The sequence below is a fragment of the Rhineura floridana genome, chromosome 17, assembly GCF_030035675.1.
Source record: "Rhineura floridana isolate rRhiFlo1 chromosome 17, rRhiFlo1.hap2, whole genome shotgun sequence".
NCBI classification, from domain to species: Eukaryota; Metazoa; Chordata; class Lepidosauria; order Squamata; family Rhineuridae; genus Rhineura; species Rhineura floridana.
The window spans coordinates 7,795,191-7,815,882 of record NC_084496.1 but is presented as its reverse complement, the minus strand read 5'-3'; the positions used below and the strand labels follow the sequence as shown (position 1 = coordinate 7,815,882).

General features: G+C 45.4%; 1 protein-coding gene across 6 annotated transcripts in view; it reads right to left on the bottom strand.

The window, feature by feature from the left end:
- Window positions 1-20,692, bottom strand: part of RAB11FIP3 (RAB11 family interacting protein 3) — a 111,782-nt gene that overhangs the window by 62,690 nt on the left and 28,400 nt on the right. For 4 of the 6 annotated variants that reach the window (XM_061599333.1, XM_061599335.1, XM_061599336.1 and 1 more), the window contains 2 exons: window positions 18,318-18,411; window positions 956-1,050 (listed from right to left, as the gene is read on the bottom strand). In XM_061599333.1, the coding sequence (XP_061455317.1) occupies window positions 956-1,050; window positions 18,318-18,411 (189 nt within the window). The remainder of the gene's footprint in view (window positions 1-955; window positions 1,051-18,317; window positions 18,412-20,692) is intronic. The other 2 variants (XM_061599334.1, XM_061599340.1) reach the window with 1 other exon arrangement.

Below are 20,692 nucleotides of genomic sequence, written 5' to 3'. Positions count from 1 at the left end.
AGCGCGAGGAGGAGGCTCTCCAGGCCTCTCCATCTGGGCCTCCAGGCCTTGTCTCCAGGCCACACCAATCCACATCCTCTTTCTCTGGGCCGCACCCCATACTGCTCTCGGTTCCCCACCCCTGCCCCCAAGTGATTTTGCCTGGCTGCAATGTGTTCTTGAACTCAGATAATGCTTCCTGGTTGCCTGGATGAAGACCAGAGAGGGGTGTGCGAGCGTGGCTGTAGAAACTAATCTAAGCAACCAAGGTAATATTTACATTCATTGCTCCACCCACTTTTGCTGCTGGCCCTGCCCACCACCGGCATGTGGCCCCCGGAAGGCTGTCCAGGAGGCAATGTGGCCCTCGGGCTGAAAAAGGTTTCCAGCCCTGAGCTAAAAGAAGGAGCACAGGCAGAGCCCAGAAGAGACCCCTGCCTGAAACCCTGAAGGGCTGTTGTCAGTATAGACAAGGATTGGACTCGGCTTAAGGCAACAAGCTTGACAACTAAGCCATTCTCCAGAAAAGTGGAGAGCTTGAAGGCTTCCCGGAGAGGCTGGAGAAGCTCTGCTCCAACCGCCCCTGCTCAAAGCCAGATAACCTGCAAGGCCTCTCTTCAGATCTGGGCTTCCACACAATACGTACAGTACACGTCATGGCCATGAGCAATAAAGTTATTCATCAGTACACTTCATGCCATTTTATTGCAGAGTGGTAAAAACGCAGCATGGAACTGAAAGGGGTAGGACCACCTTGCAACTAGGATCAAGGATTCCAGCAATAACCAGGTTTCATTGCTCTTGAAAGAAGGCACCTGGAAGACTTGAGAGGAGGCAACCATCTTCAAGCCTCCAGTACGCTTTTGCGACCAAACTCTTAAAGAGCGTTACCATCGAAATTTCAGAAAAACATCTCCAGATACATTCACACATGGACAGGCATCTCGCATCAACATGACACTGTTGTCAGACTCACCTCAAATGTGACAAAATCATCAAACTCATCGGGACAGGCAGTCGGCAGCTCATCATGGGTGTATCCCATAGTGCAGAGCTGATTGTCAGGATCTGCTGAAGGAAAAAAACAATATTGGTAACTGGAGAGAAAGGCCTTTTAAAAACCATTTGCGGGAGGGTTGAACTCTCTGCTCCAGTTAAGTCCCAAGCAGCAGGAAGGAGCAGAACTCTCAAGAGAAAAAGAGTGCAAAGGTAAGCCGAAAGCTCATATCCACAGAGGAGGGTGCCTGTTGTGTCTCTGGCCTTGCCTTTATATCTGCTTGCAGAGGGAAACCACGCTTCATGTCCACATAAGAGGGGAGAGTAGAATTCATTCCTTGCCAGCACAGAGATGTGGCAGTATTGCCTCTCCTCAGAAGCAGCAGGCCCACCCTGAACAGCGACAGCAACTCTCTCACACACACACACAAGGGGACATGTTGTTATTCCATGTAGAGTCAGAGTGGTTCAGTGGTTAGAGTATCAGATTAGGATCTGAGAGACCAGGGTTCAAATCCCCGCTTGGCTGTGAAGCTCGCTGGGTGACCTTGGGCCAGTCACCATCTCTCAGCCTAACCTACCTCACAGGGTTGTCACGAGGATGAAATTGGGAGGGGGAGAGCCATGCTTGTATGCCCCCTTGAGCTGCTTGAAGAAAAGGCGGGATGTAAACATAAAAACAAATAAGCAAGCCTTACACACTCTAAGAGCCCATTTTTGGAATGTAAAGAATGACATAGGGACATAGTTCAGAAGGAAGGGCCCCAGCTATCCAAGGCTTGGGTGATGCTTGTGTCTCCCATTCACTATCCCCCGTTTGCTCAATGCTGGATGTTGCTTTCATCTTATTTCGCAAAACAGGAACACAAGAGCTGTCAAACACAGAGTCAGACTGGCAACATTCCCAGCCCTACCCGGAGATGCCAGGAATTGAACTTGGGGCCTTTTGCAAAACAGGTGCTTTGTCACTGAGTTATGGCTCTTTCCAGACATTCGAAGACTGTTTTTAAAAAAAAACTTAAAAGACTTTAAAATCTTGTTGCTGGATATTAAAGCAATACGTCACTGGCAAAATCCAAGACTTCTATACCCAGAAATCCAACACAGATGGAAGCGTTCAAATATAAAAAACCATATTCTCTTTCCCACCCCTCTATTTTGATGTCAAAAATAAGAGACAGTTGCAAAGTTGAAGAATGCGGTCAAAAGAAAGTGAGGAGACGCATGTTAAAGAACACAGTAATAACCTTGGATGGAAAATATTAATACATTATCTGAAATCTGAATGGGCGTGGAAGTTATACCGGTTTGCTGATGCCAGATTGAGCTAGTGGGTTAAAAAATAAAGAGAGAGAGAGAGTGCCATTTTTGCAAGCGGTGTTTTGCTAGAGAGCCTTCTCTTCTCACCCCCGCTGCTCATCAAAGTCATTTCAGCTCTACCTACACTTGGGGCTTCTCCACCCCAGGACTATGAATCTGTTCACTCAGGAGCTTTCCTCCGCAAAAGCAATACAAGTGGGGAAGAGATTCATAGCAGAAACAGCAAATTTACATTGCAAGGCTACCTTTCTCTACACAGAGACATAGGAAGCTGCCTTGCACCGAGTCAAACCTGTTGGTTCATCTAGATCAGTACTGTCAACACTGACTGGCAGCAGCTCTCCAGGGATCCAGGCAGGGATCTCTCCCAGCCTTACTTGGAGATGCCGAGGAGCAAACCTGGGACCTTCTGCGTGCAAAGCAGAGGCTCTACCACTGAGCCTCAGCACTGCACCAAATTTCATGTCTAAGTGAAATTGACGATTATAAGCCGCATGTCCCCTCTTCCTCCCTTGTTTTGCTCTCCCCTATGAAAAGAAGAAAAAAGATTATTCTATCAGGATCAGTTCTCTACAGGCGAAGTCTAGCACATAGCAGCCTGACAAATTAGATCTCTTAACCAGGACGTGTGACTGCTGAGGGTAATACCGTAAGTCATGCTGAGAAATTAGCTTGGATTCAGTCTTCAGCCAGTAGAGCAGACCAAGCAGTTCTACAGCTAAGGAGTACAGCTGGCTCATCTTTTCTACTCACAAGCCCTGCTCTCAAACAGAAGTTTTATGGCTGCCGATTCTGCCCTCTGCCGCTGGTCACGACTGAAATGATTTCTCTTTGGGGGGTATTTGCAAGAACCTAAGAAGAGCCTGGCTGCTGGATCAGAGCAATGGCCCATCTAGTGCACCATCCTCTTCTCACAGAGGCCAACCAGATGCCTCTTCTGGGATGCCCGCAAGCAGGACCAGAGCGCAAGAGCACTCTCCCCTCCTCTGGTTTCCAGCAACTAGTATTCAGAACTATGGAGGCAGAGCATAGCCATTGTGGCTAGTAGCCTTTGATACCATTATCCTCCAGAAATTTGTCTAATCCTGTTTTAAAGCCCTTCAAGTTGGTAGCCATCATTTCCTCCTTTCCATAGCTTAACCATGTACTACATGAATAAGTACTTTGTTTTATCTGTCCTGAATTTTGCAGCCTCGTTGGATTTCCACGAGTTCTAGCGTTATGAAAGGAGAAGATTTCTGCTGTTCTGAAATCATGACCAGGAGGTTACCATTAAATCTTGGAAAACGTACCTTAAATAGGGTGGATTGCAGTTCCTTGTTCCCCTTTTAAAATTATGCGTGGGCTTAAAAAAAAAAAAAACTTCCGGTCTAGCTCTTAAGTACTGCATATTCCCAGAGCATGTCATGCTTTTGAAAACTAGCCTGGATTGATATTCTAATTAATAGCTCTCCACTGGCACAGCAAAGAGATATTTCTGGTTGTGCTTTTTTTTAAAAAAGAAAAGCACACACGGACTTTGAAATCAGAAGACCCTTTTACACAATCTGTTCTCATGTTGCCACAACGCCTGATCTCACTTTGGCCTATAATGAAGTTTACAACCTGACATGCTCAAAAGGTGAATGAACAAAATCTTTTTTTTAAAAAAAAAGCTTGCAAGAAAATAATTATTTTGGCCTGGGATAACGCAATTGCAGAGTTCTCATTTATTGCAGCAAATTTTCTAATAAATGAGCGGTGCAATGTTAAATTTGCTTCAGCAACTCTCAGAAACTTAGAAGACTTATTGCAGCAGATTTAGAGCTGGGCAGTAGGGTGCACCGAGTTGTGGTTTAGAGTCTGTGAAAGCACCCTGCCTCCACCTTCCCAAAAGTTAAAAAGTTATATCCAATAAGGATGGGATCCATTGGCCGGTGCCAGTTCAAAAGCATTCCATCAACCTAACAGGCCAATATTGATTTGAGTCCATTCTTTGTCTGCTAGCCACTGCTTTTACCAATCCTTTTTTTCCTCACAAAAATTACTGATATTAATATCAATATTTTGAAAGCAGATCTCAATACATAAAAAAATTGATGTTTTAGAAGTGCGTTTTTAAAAAAATGTTTTTGCTACATAAAAATCCGATCCACAACGATAGAGAATAAATGAATTAATGGAAAATTCAGTACCAAATCTGAATTGGGTGGCATTCAAGCATATCCCTGTATTCAATATTAGCTTTATTCAGTGCAGACCCACAGAAAGCTATGGACATGACTACCTAAGGTTCATTAATTTCAATAGGTCTACTCTGAGTAAAACTTGGTTGAATTCCACCCCAAGTACAGAACTAGAGAAAGGAAACAGTCCATAATAACTTTTTAAAGAACACCTCTAACTCTGACGTGAAATAATATACATATATATTATTTGATTTATATCCTGCCCTTCCTCCCAGCAGAAGCCCAGTGCGGCAAACAAAGCACTAAAAACACTTTAAAACATCATAAAGTAGACTTTAAAATACTTTAAAATTAAAACAAATCATCTTTTAAAAAATTCCTTTTAAAAAAAGCTTCCAAAACACTTTTTTTTAAAAAAAGTTTAAAGCATATATACACACACACACAAACATATATTAAAGGAGGTTTAAAAACATATTAAAAAGCAATTGCAACACGGACGCAGACTGGCATTTTGACAAAACATGGCATCCTTTCATTAGTTATGTAAATAAAAGAAGTCGGGGAGCTCCAACCACCGTCTGCACATGATACATTGTGGCAAGTTTATTTCTATTTGAACGGAAATGGGGGAAAGGGTCCTATCCTCGAGTTAGTTACACTAAGCAATCACCTGGCTGTACACTACAGTGCTTAAAGAGGACCAGCATCTTTGTACTGCTGTTTGCCAAGCCGCTCTACACATTGTTGCAACGTCATCTATTTTAATGTTTATCTGTTCCTCCTTAAAAACCCAATAAAAATATAAATTTTTCAAAAAGATAATCCAACTTGTTGGTGCATTACCAGCAGGGACTGTAGCTCAGTCGGAGGGCACAACCTTTGCACAAGGAAAGTCCCAGGTCCAATGTGTGATGCCCTCAGTTCAAAGGATCAGACAGCACAAGTGTGGGGATCCTTTGGCTCTCCAGATGTTGCTGGAGGGAGCAACACCTGGATAGCCAAAGGTTCCTTACACCTGCGGTAGCAACTGATGAAAAAATCCTTCACTTTCCAACACACGAGAGTGCCTCTGCCAGTCAGAGTATACAAAACTGGGCAAGATGGACCAATGAGCTGATTCAATGCAAGGCAGCTTCCTATGTAGCTCAACTGCTGCCCAAAGGTGCCTTTGCACTCAAAATACTATTTCCTGTCTCCATTTTTATCAACTTCCTGCTCGTCACTGCCATGGGATCTCGTCTGGAATATAGAATTGTTTGGGGGCTATTACATTCTGGCCCTACGGACGTGATGGAGTCATCGCAGGCGCGCTGTAATACATTTGCTAGGCACTTCCAGGACAAAATTGTTTGCATTCGCCAGGACTTGGACTCCAATGTTGTAGCAGTTGAATCGAACGAGGTGTCCAGCGCACAGTCTCGTCCTGATTTCTTGGATGAGTTTCAGCTGGTTCAGCTTGAGGACGTTGACAAGGTGCTTGGACTGGTACGTGCGACCACTTCCAGATTGGATCCTTGCCCTTCATGGCTAATAAGAGCTACCAGGTCTGGAACAGCCGGCTGGGCCAGGGCGGTGATTAACACTTCACTGCGGGAGGGAGTGGTCCCTGGCCTCCTGAAAGAGGCAACAGTTAGACCACTCCTGAAGAAACTGTCCTTGGACCCAGAAAATTTTAACAACTATAGGCCAGTAGCCAATGTTCCATTCCTGGGCAAGGTCCTTGAACGAGTGGTTGCCGGCCAGCTCCAGACACTCTTGGATGAAACCGATTATCTGGATCCATTTCAGTCGGGCTTTAGACCCAGTTTTGGCACGGAGACAGCCTTGGTCGCCCTGTATGATGACCTTTGTCGGGAGACAGACAGGGGGAGTGTGACCCTGCTGATTCTCCTGGATCTCTCAGCGGCTTTTGATACCATCGACCATGGTATCCTTCTGGGGCGACTCACTGATTTGGGAGTGGGCGGTACTGCGTGGCAGTGATTCCGCTCCTACTTGGCGGGTCGTCTCCAGAGGGTAGTGCTTGGGGAGCATTGCTCGGCACCCTGGAACCTCCAATATGGAGTTCCGCAGGGGTCAGTTCTGTCCCCCATGCTCTTTAATATCTATATGAAGCCGTTGGGTGCGGTCATCAGGAGTTTTGGAGTGCGTTGTCATCAGTATGCTGATGACACGCAGCTCTATTTCTCCTTTCCATCTTCGTCAGGTGAGTATGCCGACGTGCTGAACCGGTGTCTGGCTGCGACAATGGACTGGATGAGAGCTAACAAACTGAGGCTTAATCCAGACAAGACTGAGATGCTGCTGGTGGGTGGCTCTCCTGACAGGATAGTGGATGTTCGACCTGTTCTGGATGGGGTTGCACTCCCCCTGAAGGAGCAGGTCCGTAGCTTGGGAGTTCTTTTAGATCCATCCCTGTCACTTGAGGCTCAGATAGCCTCGGTGGCACGGGCTGCTTTTTACCAACTTTGGTTGGTCACCCAGCTATGCCCCTATCTGGACAGAGAGAACCTCGCTTCAGTAGTTCATGCGCTGGTAACCTTGAAATTAGATTACTGCAATGCTCTCTACGTGGGGCTGCCTTTGAAGACGGTTCGGAAACTGCAGCTTGTGCAGAATGCAGCGGCCAGACTGCTTACAGGGACCAGACGGTCCGACCACATTACACCGATTCTGGCCCGCTTGCATTGGCTGCCCATATGTTTCCGGGCCCGGTTCAAAGTGCTGGTTTTAACCTACAAAGCCTTACACGGCACAGGACCACAATACCTGTTGGAATGCCTCCCCCGATATGAACCTGCCCGTACACTACGCTCGGCGTCAAAGACCCTCCTCCGAGTTCCTACTCATAGGGAAGCTCAGAGGGTTGCAACACGAAAAAAGGCTTTTTCAGTCGTGGCCCCCGAATTGTGGAACAACCTCCCAGAGGAGATACGCCTGGTGCCAACGTTACTATCTTTCCGGTGCCAGGTTAAAAATCTCCTCTTCACCCAGGCTTTTTAACATGTTTACTACACGCTGAAATTGTTTTAACTTTTTAACATTTTTACATTTTCTACTGTGTTTGGTATTGTTATATGTTTGCTGTATTTTGCTATTTCTTGTTCTTGTGAACCGCCCAGAGAGCTTCGGCTATGGGGCGGTCTATAAGTTTAATGAAATAAATAAATAAATAAATAAATAAATATTCAGAGGCAGTGTAGGCCAGTGGTTCCAGGGTCAGTGGGGCTGTGAATCCGCTCCGGGTTTTAGCCCAAACTTTCAAGGAGCTGTCCAAGATGCTGTTGGACTAAAACCCAGTGTTGATTCACTGCTCGACTGACATCAGAGCCATTGTTCAGAGGTGTCTCAGAAGAGCCTGCTGGTATCAGGCACCAGCTGCCCTTCAAGAGTTGCCTAACCTCAAGGCAGCCAGCTCCCAGATGCAATCTGAGTTGGCATTTTTGACCTTTATCAAATGCTGTACAGCTTCTGAACCATCTAAGCTGACAACCGCCAACACCCTCCTAGTTACTAGCCACAATGGCGATTTTCTACCTCCGCTGTCCAAGACAGAATGCCTCTGAATATCTGGGATTCACGAGTGGAACGCAGCTAGAGATTACTTGCAGAAGGCTCTCACCAAAAACTACAATTCCCAGGATTCTGTGAAGCCATGATAGTTAGACCGGTAGCATGGCTATGCCCTTTTATTAAGAACAGCCTACCCAGGGTTTGCAACATTTAATGTGTTTTCCAGCATCTATCCGTTTGTTCATTAGTAGGGATGGAAGGATCAGTCAATTTCAGTTCTATGTTTTTTGTTTTTCCAATCTTAAATTCAGTTCTCCAACATTTCTGCAGCAATTTGCATTTTAAAAAAATCCTTATGAAAATTCTCCCACATTTTAGTGCAAATTTCTCCTAACACACAGATTTCTGTGTGCGGTTTTGACAAATGCACGCATTTTTGCAAGCAGCTTCTACTAACACAATGCATTTTTATATGTTCTTTTCGCTACCGTTTATTTTTACACACACTTTCCCCTAAAGTGAGCATTTTTGCAAAAACTGGTTAGAGAACTACATTGCAAAATTTGGATAACTGCAAATTTTGAAGGATGGCTGTGTTTCGCTTCTCAAACGGTTTTAGAAAGTGCAAATTTAATCGATTCAGCTTTGACGGTGAACTGAATCGAATTTCTCACTATCCCTTTAGCGCCTCAAGGGGTAGGGTGTCAAAAAGGCTGGTTGCCTGCCATCCCCCTAGCCTGCCCACCCACCAAATAAATCAAGGCATTCTTCTGGAGTTGCAAGCCAAGAGGCAGCAGAAGGACTGGCTGCCTGCCAAGATTTTCAGGCTCCCAATATTAACGGCACAGAAAAGACAAGCTCAACATGGCTTTGAGTTATCTACTCAACGCATTACAGCATTTCTCATGGCACAGGTCTCCCTTCCCCCCAAAATGCATATGGCTCATCGTATACCCTCGAGGTTGCTATAGAGACCTCATTCGCTGGTCCCGCCAACACAATAGGCTACAGTAAAACTTTTGAAATCCTGTTCAAATGAGCGGGTTTTTTTTAAAAAAAAAACAACCCTCAAACCCTCGCCACTCATTAGCAGCACAAACCCACAAAGGCCTCCCATCTTTGCATGACAAGGCCATGTGCTGTGGAGCAGGGCCAACAGAGACCTCGCCGTGCCGGTGCGCACCCAGAAAGATAATCAAGAGAAAAACAAATGTGCGGCGACAAGCAAAGGAGCACTTTCACAAAACCCAGGATTTGTGATCCTGCCTGCCACGCTCCAAGCAAGTCCCCAAGTGCCACCTTCGCACAGGGCCCCTCCAGATGCCCTTGTTATCATGTATTCATGAGGATTTGCTCTCGTAACGGTATCGGGGCAAATGCACACAATTCCGCTTTCAATACCAGTTGCGTCTGGAAACGTTTCAGCCCAGACGCACCACGTCACTTCCAATCAGTGCATATTCCGGCACCTCCTGCTGAAGCCCTGTAACCTTTTTATGCCACAACTGTTCCGGGACCAAGGGGGGATTGTGTCCCATTGTTGTTGTCCTACAGCCCAATAGGGGAAGGTCTGTAGCTCAGTGGCAGAGCACCTGTCTTGCATGCAGAAGGTCCCAGTTCAATCCCCAATGGCATCTCCTGATAGGGCTCGGAGACACCCCTGTCTGGAGCCCGGGAGAGTTCCTGGCAGTCAGTGTACACACTGCTGAGCTAGATGGACCAACGGTCTGACTCGGGATAAGGCAGCTGGCTATGTTAGTATAGCACCTGTCTTGCATGCAGAAGGTCCCAGGTACTGATTTCCTGCATCTCGGGGGAATGGCCGTAGCTCAGTGACAGAGCACCTGTCTTGCATGCAGAAGGTCCCAGGTTCAATCTCCGGCAGCTCCCTGCATGAAACCCTGGAGAGCCGCTGCCAGTCAGAGTAGACAACACTGAAGTACATGGACCCATGGCCTGACTCAGCAGAAGAAATGGGGGAAAGAATCTGATACTATTGTAAAAACCTAAACCGATCCCAGGTAGGGAGGTCATTTTTCTTTACTCAACCAGGCGATTGAACAACTTCCAGCCTTTCTTCAGCAGAGAAAAAGTGATCTGCAATGCAGATATATGCCAAGGGGAGGAGACTTTTTTTTTTGCATTTATGTCAGCAGATTAGCAGGAAAGGCTAGGTATTAAAAAAAAGAGATTTTGTTTGTTGCCAATTGCATCGTGTACTTTCTGGTGCGACATTAGTCAGCAAAACCTGCTTGCTTCATCAGTGAAAGCTTTAAGCGCCGCCGTTAGGAGGAAACAGACTCAACAGCTTTGTGGTTGCGGAGGTGCGGAAAGCATATAAAATGCATCACGCCTCAAGGCTGCCAGATGGTCAGGAATTGTGCTTCTCCCCTACCCTTAAAACCAGGGCTTCCCATCAAGGATAGGAAACCTCCAGCCGGACAGGCCATTTGGGGAAAGCCACACCCACTTCATCATGATGTCAGGTGTAGGGCAGGAAAGGGCAGGGCTTCAAAGGAACAATCTGGAGCTTACCAAGAGCTCCTAATTGTCCCTTTACTGCAGCAAGTCGCACTCCCATGAGCCCATCCGCTGATGGGTGGTGGAAGAGTGCCTTGTTCAAGGAGGGGGAAGCTGTCTCCATTCAATGGAAACCACTTCTCCCTTCTAGCACTGCTCTTTGAATCTCCAAAAGCCGAAGGTTCAAAGGGCACCGTGGGGCTGTTTGAAAGCCCTTTTCCGAAGAGCCCCATGCTAGTCTTTAAATGTCCAATTTTTGTAAGGAGCAATTCAGTTGGCTTGCAAAAGGCTTGGGAATACAGACAATTGGGGCTTCAAAGCGCAGCATTTCCTGGCCCGCCAGGGATGCCTTGTTGTGCATGAATGTAATCGCACCTGGTTTGCTCCTTCCATCTCCCACTAGGAGGAAACAAAGCACGATTCCTGCTTTAGTATTACGCCCAAACCAGGGATCATGGTTTGTTTCGCTCCTAACAAACCACAATAAGTAAGCTAAGAACAAACTCTAGCTATAGATCACCATTTGTTGGATGTGAAACAAACCACAATCCCTGAACAAGGGGCATAACACTAAACCAAGGATTCCCAAAAGCGTGGGAAGAGCAAAACTGCCCACATAAGGTGCATTCATAGCGAACCATAAAACTACAGCTTACCATGACATGCAAACTGTGTGACTGAGTCTGCTCTTTCAACAAAGACACAGATATCCCACTGGGCATGCCTAAGACCTTGGGCACGCCCGAAGTAGCTCTTTGGATCCTGATAACTGTTCTCACAATATTGTCCCAACGTCACAAGAGCACTATACCGCACCACTCTAGATGAGGTGCAATCTTCACCTGCTGTTCCAGTACCAACATGCTCTCAAAAAAACTACCACGATTCTCACTCAGACCAGTAAGTATTAGAATCATTTAACTGGCAGAGTTGTTTAAGAAAGAAAGAAAGATAAAAAAGCAAGTTTTGATAGATATGTCAAATTCATTCGCCCCAAGAGAAGCCAATCAGTACTGAACTATTCAGCTGCAAGAGACTAAAAGTTCAAGCAGCCCAGAAGTGAAGGCTTTATTGGTTGCTACTGCAGGTGCTGGACTATGACCTGGGAGACCAGGGTTTGAATCCCCACACAAGCCATGAAGCTCACTGGGTGACCTTGGGCCAGTCACTGCCTCTCAGCCTCAGAGGGAGGCAATGGGAAACCCCCTCTGAATCCCGCTTACCATGAAGACCCTATTCACAGGGTCTCCGTAAGTCGGGATCGACTTGAAGGCAGTCCATTTCCAGTTTTCACTGCTATCTAATTGTCACAGCACTGTGATATTGCAAACAATGAATTATGGATAGAAACTTGAAGCCATGCCTCTCGGAAAGCAGTTCTAGAGAGCACAATATAAAACACTCGTAGACTCCCCTCTGCGGCAATATCTGGATTTTTAAGATACGTTTGCAGCAACAGTTCATCGTGGGTTAATGCTCCTGCAAGGTTTGCAACTCAACAGAGGTTGTGTTGATGTCAACTTTGGAAGACTCAAAAGTAGTATGTTTCCCCTTTGGTATGCTTGAAGAAAAGCAGATAGTTCTCAAAGAGAAGGGCTGTACCTCAGTGGTAGAGCACCCGCCTTGCTCAGTCCCCAGCATCTCCAGATAGGGCTGGCAGTGCCTTCTGCCTGAAACCCTAGAGAGCCACTGCCAGTCAGTGTAGACAATACTGACCTAGATGGACCTAATCTCTGATTCAATGTAAGGCAGCTTCCTATTTTCCTATGAGTGCAGAACAGAGACAAGTCCTCCTGGGCACAAATACAAAAAGGCCAGAGTGGCCATTTCCACAGCAGCAACCTCCAGATGCTCAAGGTCCTCTTGTGGATAAGGAATTGGTTAAGAAGCAGAAAGCAGAGAGTAGGAATAAATGGACAGTTCTCCCAATGGAGGGCTGTAGAAAGTGGAGTCCCTCAAGGATCGGTATTGGGACCTGTACTTTTCAACTTGTTCATTAATGACCTAGAATTAGGAGTGAGCAGTGAAGTGGCCAAGTTTGCTGACGACACTAAATTGTTCAGGGTTGTTAAAACAAAAAGGGATTGCGAAGAGCTCCAAAAAGATCTCTCCAAACTGAGTGAATGGGCGGAAAAATGGCAAATGCAATTCAATATAAACAAGTGTAAAATTATGCATATTGGAGCAAAAAATCTTAATTTCACATATACGCTCATGGGGTCTGAACTGGCGGTGACCGACCAGGAGAGAGACCTCGGGGTTGTAGTGGACAGCACGATGAAAATGTCGACCCAGTGTGCGGCAGCTGTGAAAAAGGCAAATTCCATGCTAGCAATAATTAGGAAAGGTATTGAAAATAAAACAGCCGATATCATAATGCCGTTGTATAAATCTATGGTACGGCCGCATTTGGAATACTGTGTACAGTTCTGGTCGCCTCATCTCAAAAAGGATATTCTAGAGTTGGAAAAGGTTCAGAAGAGGGCAACCAGAATGATCAAGGGGATGGAGCGACTCCCTTACGAGGAAAGGTTGCAGCATTTGGGGCTTTTTAGTTTAGAGAAAAGGCGGGTCAAAGGAGACATGATAGAAGTGTATAAAATTATGCATGGCATTGAGAAAGTGGATAGAGAAAAGTTCTTCTCCCTCTCTCATAATACTAGAACTCGTGGACATTCAAAGAAGCTGAATGTTGGAAGATTCAGGACAGACAAAAGGAAGGACTTCTTTACTCAGCGCATAGTTAAACTATGGAATTTGCTCCCACAAGATGCAGTAATGGCCACCAGCTTGGATGGCTTTAAAAGAAGATTAGACCAATTCATGGAGGACAGGGCTATCCATGGCTACTAGCCGTGATGGCTGTGCTCTGCCACCCTAGTCAGAGGCAGCATGCTTCTGAAAACCAGTTGCCGGAAGCCTCAGGAGGGGAGAGTGTTCTTGCACTCGGGTCTTGCTTGCGGGCTTCCCCCAGGCACCTGGTTGGCCACTGTGAGAACAGGATGCTGGACTAGATGGGCCACTGGCCTGATCCAGCAGGCTCTTCTTATGTTCTTATGTTCTTACTCATTGCAAGGGGATATTTATTTTTATTTGGTTAGAAAAATATTGATATGCCACCAACTCATATAAAATATCACGGTGGTGTAGAACAAGATACACAAATACAATAAAACATAAAAAATCATAAGAACAATAAAAATAATTACTAAAATGATAAGCTAATCAAGAAAGGTGAACTAGCCGTGTAGGCATGTCAGCATAAAGAAATCTTCAAGCGATGCCTGAAAGTCAACAGTGGGAGTGCGCTGAGTGTTAAGAGTGCCAGAGTAGTTTAGGAGACCCCAATTTCCATCACAGAACTATAATTCCCAGAGTGGCTTAACAATCAGGCCTTCTTCCCAGTGATCTCTGGGAATTGTAGCCGTGAGAGAGAGAATAGGGGTCTCCTAACAACTCTCACCGACCTTCACAAACTACAGCTCCCAGGATGCTTTGGGGGAAGTCATGACTGTCTAAGGTGGTATAATAATGCTTTAGATGTATGATGTGGATGTGGCCAAAGAGATGCACCCAGTGCCAGAATTAAGGATGGTCTCCCCCAAGGACACTCTAGGGGTCAGGCTGATGCAGGTCGGGAGGCACCCTCAGTCCATTCAAAACCAGCGAAGACCCAGAGACAAAAAATTGTCTAAATAGGTATAAAGAACAAAATGGCTTGATTTAAAAACAAACAAAAGAGCCCACAGCTTATCATTCATTCTAGTGTCTGCACATTCAGTAACAAGATAATATATGGAGGGATGCAAGTAATCAACAAGTAGGGATGAAAAAATATGCCCATTTTGGTTTTCTCAGATTCTCATTTTTCCAATCTTAAATTCAGTTCTCCACATTTGCAATTTTTTTTTAAAACTCCTCATGAAAATTCTCCAGCATTTTAGTGTGAATTTCTCCTAATAAACACAGTTTTGTGTTGGCGTGTGTGCGTTGTTGTGTGAAACAGCATACATTACGTTGGAGTTAAGTTGAGCAAGAAACTTCTTCAGAGCATGTTAAGAGTCTTTATTGAAAGACATTAAGGCCAGAGGCTTAAGAGTAAATACATGTAGAGATTCTTCAGTCACCCCCCTTCTGGTACATCACTCTCCATAGATAAACACAAAAGACAGCCTCTCAGCTCAGAGGCATAATTCAGAAGAGAACAACACATAGACTCTGTTAGAACTTTCCCAGTCGCTATCAGATAGCTACCATAGCAACGGCCCTGGCCGTCCGTTCCCAGACAGGGCATAGACATAACTCCCCCTTAACCACAGTTACGTCTTCACACTTGCAGGCTTCATGGAAAACTACTAGAGACAGTAATGCCTACTGGTCACCAGCCCAACAGCCCCCCTTTTTCCATTAAGACTGCAAAATACACATGAAATACATCTCCATAATACATAGTCATACAGTCATACATTTCTACAATACCTCTTGCAATACATTTCAGTACATTGCATTTTCAGTTCAGTACAGTTCAAACTTACATCTCACTACAGTTCAAAAGTGTATTCACTCAAACTTTGGTTCAACACATGTCAAATAAAGTGTCTCAGGATCCATGTCTACAACTTTATTCATTCCAGGACTTGTCATTAATCCCACAGTAAATCTGTCAGGCGGTTTGCCTAAATTCGCTCTCGTGGAGCGTCTTAAAGGAACCAGAGCCTCGGCTCTCTCTGCCCCCCCATTTGTGCTTGTGCTTGGCACAACCTGCGCAGGAGCTTCCATTTCCTCAGCTTTTCGTTTCTTTGATCTGCGTTTTCCAGAAATGAGCTCATTCAAAACATCTCTGAGAGGTATTTGTGTACCTTCCACTTTAATGTCAACATCTGGCTGAAATTTCTGTGATTGTGTTCGTGTTTGTGTTTGTGTGTCATTTGTTCCTGTAAGAAGGACTGTCTCCCTTTGATCCCAAGGCTTTTCTGAGACTTTAATGCTTCTGCTCAGAATTAACTGCTGTGTTTCTGGACACCAAACTTTGAAATATGCATTCTCTTGTGCTCTAGGTGCACGTTTGCCACGTCTCTTACCCTGTGGCTTGTAAACTCGGCTGCGATGCACTCTTTCAGGCATCAGCCTGACTGCATTACATGAATACTGTGGCTGTGTGCTTTTAACAGCTGTCTTCTTACAGCTCTGGCGGTCATTCCCTTTCCGCCCCATTAAACTCAAGGCATCAGCACACTTCACACCCATGGACATTTTAAACTGTGAATCATCAAGGCTTCCCTGCATGCACATTTGATCTCCCCTCATTACAAAACATTGGTATTTGTGAAACAAAATTGAATAATTACAACTCACCAGTTTTCTAACTGATAAAATATTATGAGCCAATTCCGAAACAAACAAACAGTCTGTCATTAGTCCAAGTTTGTCAAATTTCACCAGGCCTTTAGCTTTTACGGATTTCCGTGATCCATCAGCAAGTAAAACAAAGTCCTGCTCATCTGTAGACGTGTAAAACAGACTCCTGTCTTTGATTAATATATGGCTTGCTCCGCTGTCGACAATAAAGTTAATTTGTTCCAAGTCTTTAGACTTCTGTTTACAAACAAAGTTTACACTTCCTTGCTTCAAGCCTCCGTCCCTGGAGTTTCGCTTGATTGCACAATCTTTACGGAGATGCCTACGAGCCCCACTGGCAAAACAAGACTTCAGCCGCTGCTGCTCCCGCTTGTTTTCCTGTCTGCTTTCGACAGCCTGCTCCGGTTCGGCACATTTCTCCTCCTTGCTTCTGACAGCTTCCACCGGCTGGGCTCTCTGCGCCTCCTGCCTCCGCTGCCATTCCTGGGACATATCCTGCAACACGTCCCACGTCTGTTTAGCCGACGGCTCATCTCTCACACACATCAGTTGAGAATCCGATAGAGCCAAGATTATAAACGCCTGCGCCCTCTGGTCTCGACGCTTCCAGGCTGCGGTCGGTACCGCCGGGGTTTTTTCCTCAATCACGTCCCATAAATCCTCTTTTATCAGCAAAGCCCGCATCCTCGGCTTCCAGCTGCCAAAATTCTTTTCATTAAGTCGTTCCATCGGCAAGCCTCCCCCAGACAGGTTTACAGCCATGTTGCTCACCTCCGTCTGGTTCAATCAATCAAGCTGCCTTCTCTGGAACTCCGTCTGCCGGTCAGACCAGCAACTTACTCCGGTGTAATGCGCTGTGGAGCGTAACCATCCTCTGCTACCACTCTTGGCGTGTGTGCGTTGTTGTGTGAAACAGCATACATTACGTTGGAGTTAAGTTGAGCAAGAAACTTCTTCAGAGCATGTTAAGAGTCTTTATTGAAAGACATTAAGGCCAGAGGCTTAAGAGTAAATACATGTAGAGATTCTTCAGTTACCCCCCTTCTGGTACATCACTCTCCATAGATAAACACAAAAGACAGCCTCTCAGCTCAGAGGCATAATTCAGAAGAGAACAACACATAGACTCTGTTAGAACTTTCCCAGTCGCTATCAGATGGCTACCATAGCAACGGCCCTGGCCGTCCGTTCCCAGACAGGGCATAGACATAACTCCCCCTTAACCACACTTACGTCTTCACACTTGCAGGCTTCATGGAAAACTACTAGAGACAGTAATGCCTACTGGTCACCAGCCCAACATTTTGTAGGCAGTTTTGACTAACGTACACGGCCAGCCCCAGGCATGCCAGGGCCCTTGGGCATCAGCTTGCCCTGGGCCCCGGCGTGTGCAGACAAGCACGCAGCCCCCCCACCTACCTGTCTCCTGTCTTTTAGCACTGCCATTAACCAAGATGGCGGCCACAGTTATTCGTAAGGGGATGAAGCCTCTGCCGCCATCTTTGTTGATGGCACGCGCACGGTCATCTCTGCCATCAACCAAGATGGCGGCAAGGGCTTCAGTACCTTAGGGAATCCTCAGCCACCATCTTCATTAAGGGCAATGCTAAAAGGCAGGCAACAGGTAGGTGGGGTGAGGGAATGGCGGGCAGGCAGAAGCTCCTGCCCTGCGATCCATGGCTACTGCCACGGATTGCAGAAGGGGAGCAGAGGGGCCCCCTGTAGTTCCAGGGGCCCTCGGCCAGTGCCCAACCCGGCCGCCCTTTAGAACCGGCCCTGCTAACATACACAGTTTTGCAAGCAATTTCTTGTCACATAATGCATTTTTGTATATTTTCACTCATACATTCATTTTTTATGCACACTTTCCCCCAACATATGCATTTCTGTAAGCACTGTTTGGTTGGCAAACTGCATTGCAAAATTCAAATAAGTGCAAATTTCGATGGATGGCTGTGTTTCGGTTCTCGTATTGTTTCAGAAAGTGTGAATTTGATAGATTAGGCTTCAAATGTGAACTGAATCAAATTTCTCGCCCATCCCTATCACCAAGTCATTTAATTAGCCCTTTTGGATTCTCCATAAATCAGCGGGGAAGACCCTTGATTACACATTGTGATGTTACGCTGCCTAGGCTGCCTTGAATGGGCGATGCTCCAACAGGAAGCCTATAAATAAACTAAGCCAAACCTACTGAAAGTTGAGAGTTGATTTACTTCCTATCCATCAACTGAGCAGATAATTGCCGATGCCCTTTCCCACCAAATCATCTCTATTCATTTCTTTTAGGACGACAATGACATTTCAAGAAAGGGGCACTGAATATCCCTGAAAGGGTGAGGGGGATTAACAATGTCAGGAAATTCCTCCATATGGAGGAGATTCAGGAAAGGCTTCCTCCTAAGCTGGTGACCCAATCCTGGTTCTCTTTTATGCACATACATAAAAATAAAAACTGACCTCCATTTCTGATAGCAGAGATTCCTCGACAGAAGTCTTCAAAGCTGATCACTCCAAGTCCGGCGGGGTCCAAGAATTTGGTCAGGTCCTTCACCTGCAATTTTTTTAAAAAATCAAATTGACATTACAATTTGGCACAGCTAGACTAGGCCCTAGTTTTGGTTTTGCATAGTGGAATATAGGGAAGCTGCCTTATACAGTCAGACCCTTGGTGCATCTAGCTCAGTATTGTCAGCACTGACCGGCAGCAGCTCTCCAGCTTTTCAGGCAAGGAGATTCTCTCAGCCTTACCTGGAGATGCCATTGGAGATTGAACATGGGACCTTCTGCATACAAGATTCTACAGAAGCAGGACAACCCAAATTTTCCCACTATGATTTCTGCCTTGCAACCCAAGGCCTTGCTCCAAGCCTTTTGCAAATTCCTGTGCTTAGTTTTCTAGACCGCACAACAAAGATATCCATAACAGAAGCACAAGAGACAAAAAAGGGTAGATTTTTGGAATCATTAACCCAGAAGTCAGATGTAGGAGCACAGGCCTCCCCACTTCAAACCCTTGCCTCATCCATGAACTTGTACAGTGGCTTTCAGCCCCAGTAACCTGCCCCCAAGAAGGGGAGAATAACACTTGGTCTACATTTCTGGGTGGTTGTAAAGATTAACAGAAAGAATGGGTGCAAAACGCTGTGAACATATACTTGTTAGAAATCACAAAACAAGGAAGTTTAGAGGATTTATTTTTAGTAAGCTGTTTCAATCATCAGGTCCCTTGAAAGGCCTTTTATATCTGATGGCAGATGAGGGTTGTTTTTTTGGGGGGGGGGGATAATATATGGCCTGCCAAGGTGTCCCAATTAAGAGGCTTGTATAAAAAGATGGGTCTTCAGCAGATGTCTAAAAATGGGGACTGATCTTATCTCACAGGGGAGGGCATTCCATAGTCTAGGGGCCATGACAGAGAAGGCTCTGTTGCGATTACTGGTATCTGTTAGCTACTCTCCTCTGGGAACACTTTTTCACCCAAGATAAAAACACTTTAAATAAATTTAAGAGCAATCTAATCTACTGTAAAAGTCAGGCTAACGATCTTCAATATCGTGATATATAGGTCAAACTACTGGTCATGGTGGCTGGGGCATATGAGAACTAGAAGTCCCAACAACTTGCAGAGGGCCACAGGTTCCACATCTCTAATTTTTTTTAAAAGACTCCTCTCTCACATCACTCCAATAGACCCCCAACCGCATTCTGTAAGTCATGGGACCTCACAGGGGCCACTTGGGGAGCTAAAGAAGAAAACTCTTCAGAAGTATACAGATTTGTATATTTTAAATGTCTAGGGCGCTGCATTCCCCAAGAAGGCGAACCTAACAGACTCTGTTTATTTTGAATGGCTTCTAGTGATGGCTGTACTCCCAGATCTTGGTTCCTAGCTACATAGCCCTTACTTAATCCCAAGGACAGAAAATGGTATATTATCAGGGTGGAGAAACTTTTTCAGACCAAGGGCCACCATCCCTTTTAGGTAACCTTCCAGGGGCCACATGTCAGTGGTGGGCGGAGCCAGAAGCAAAAAGTGGGTGGAGCAAGGAACATTCATACTAGCTGTGTCAGGCTGAACGGAACATTCCAACCAGGCAAACACACTCAACGCTACTTGTTTTATAGATAAAAATCCTTTAATTGTTTTTAGATAGTACAGCAAGCCAGGGTCTCCTGCAGGTACCATCTTATCAGGAGGTCCGTTCTGCACAACATAGGAAGTGGACCTTTAGTGTAGTGGCCCCTACCCTTTGGAATTCCCTTCCCTTAAATATTAGACAGGCGCCATCTCTGTTAGCTTTTTGGCATCTACTGAAGACCTTCCTCTTTCAACAAGCCTTTTACATAGAGACCTTATCTCAGACCGAGTCTGTGTTGGAATTGTTTTTAAGATGTTTTAAAATATTTCCTTTTCTTTTTAAAAAAAATATTTTTAAAAATATGTTTTGTTCTTTATATGTTCTATAGATGTTTTGTCATTCGTTTGCCACCCTAGGCTTCTTCTGGAAGGAAGGCTGGGATATAAATTTAATAAATAAATGCACCCAACTGTTCTATGTATGTTTTTATGGTATTGCAAATCGCTTCAGGATGCCTCATGAGAAGTGATTAATAGATGAATTAAATAATAATGAAGAAGAGGGTGCAAAGTAGGCCTGATGAAAGACATGGCCTAGGAAGAGGGGTGTGGCCTGGGAAGAGTCCCAGGGCCACATAGAGAGGCCTGGAGGGCCGCAATTGACCCCCAAGGCCTGAAGGTCTATATTTATCGTAAAACATCCCCGGGTGTTATATTCAGCTAGTTGGTGAGCAAAAGTCTTCAAAGGTGCTCA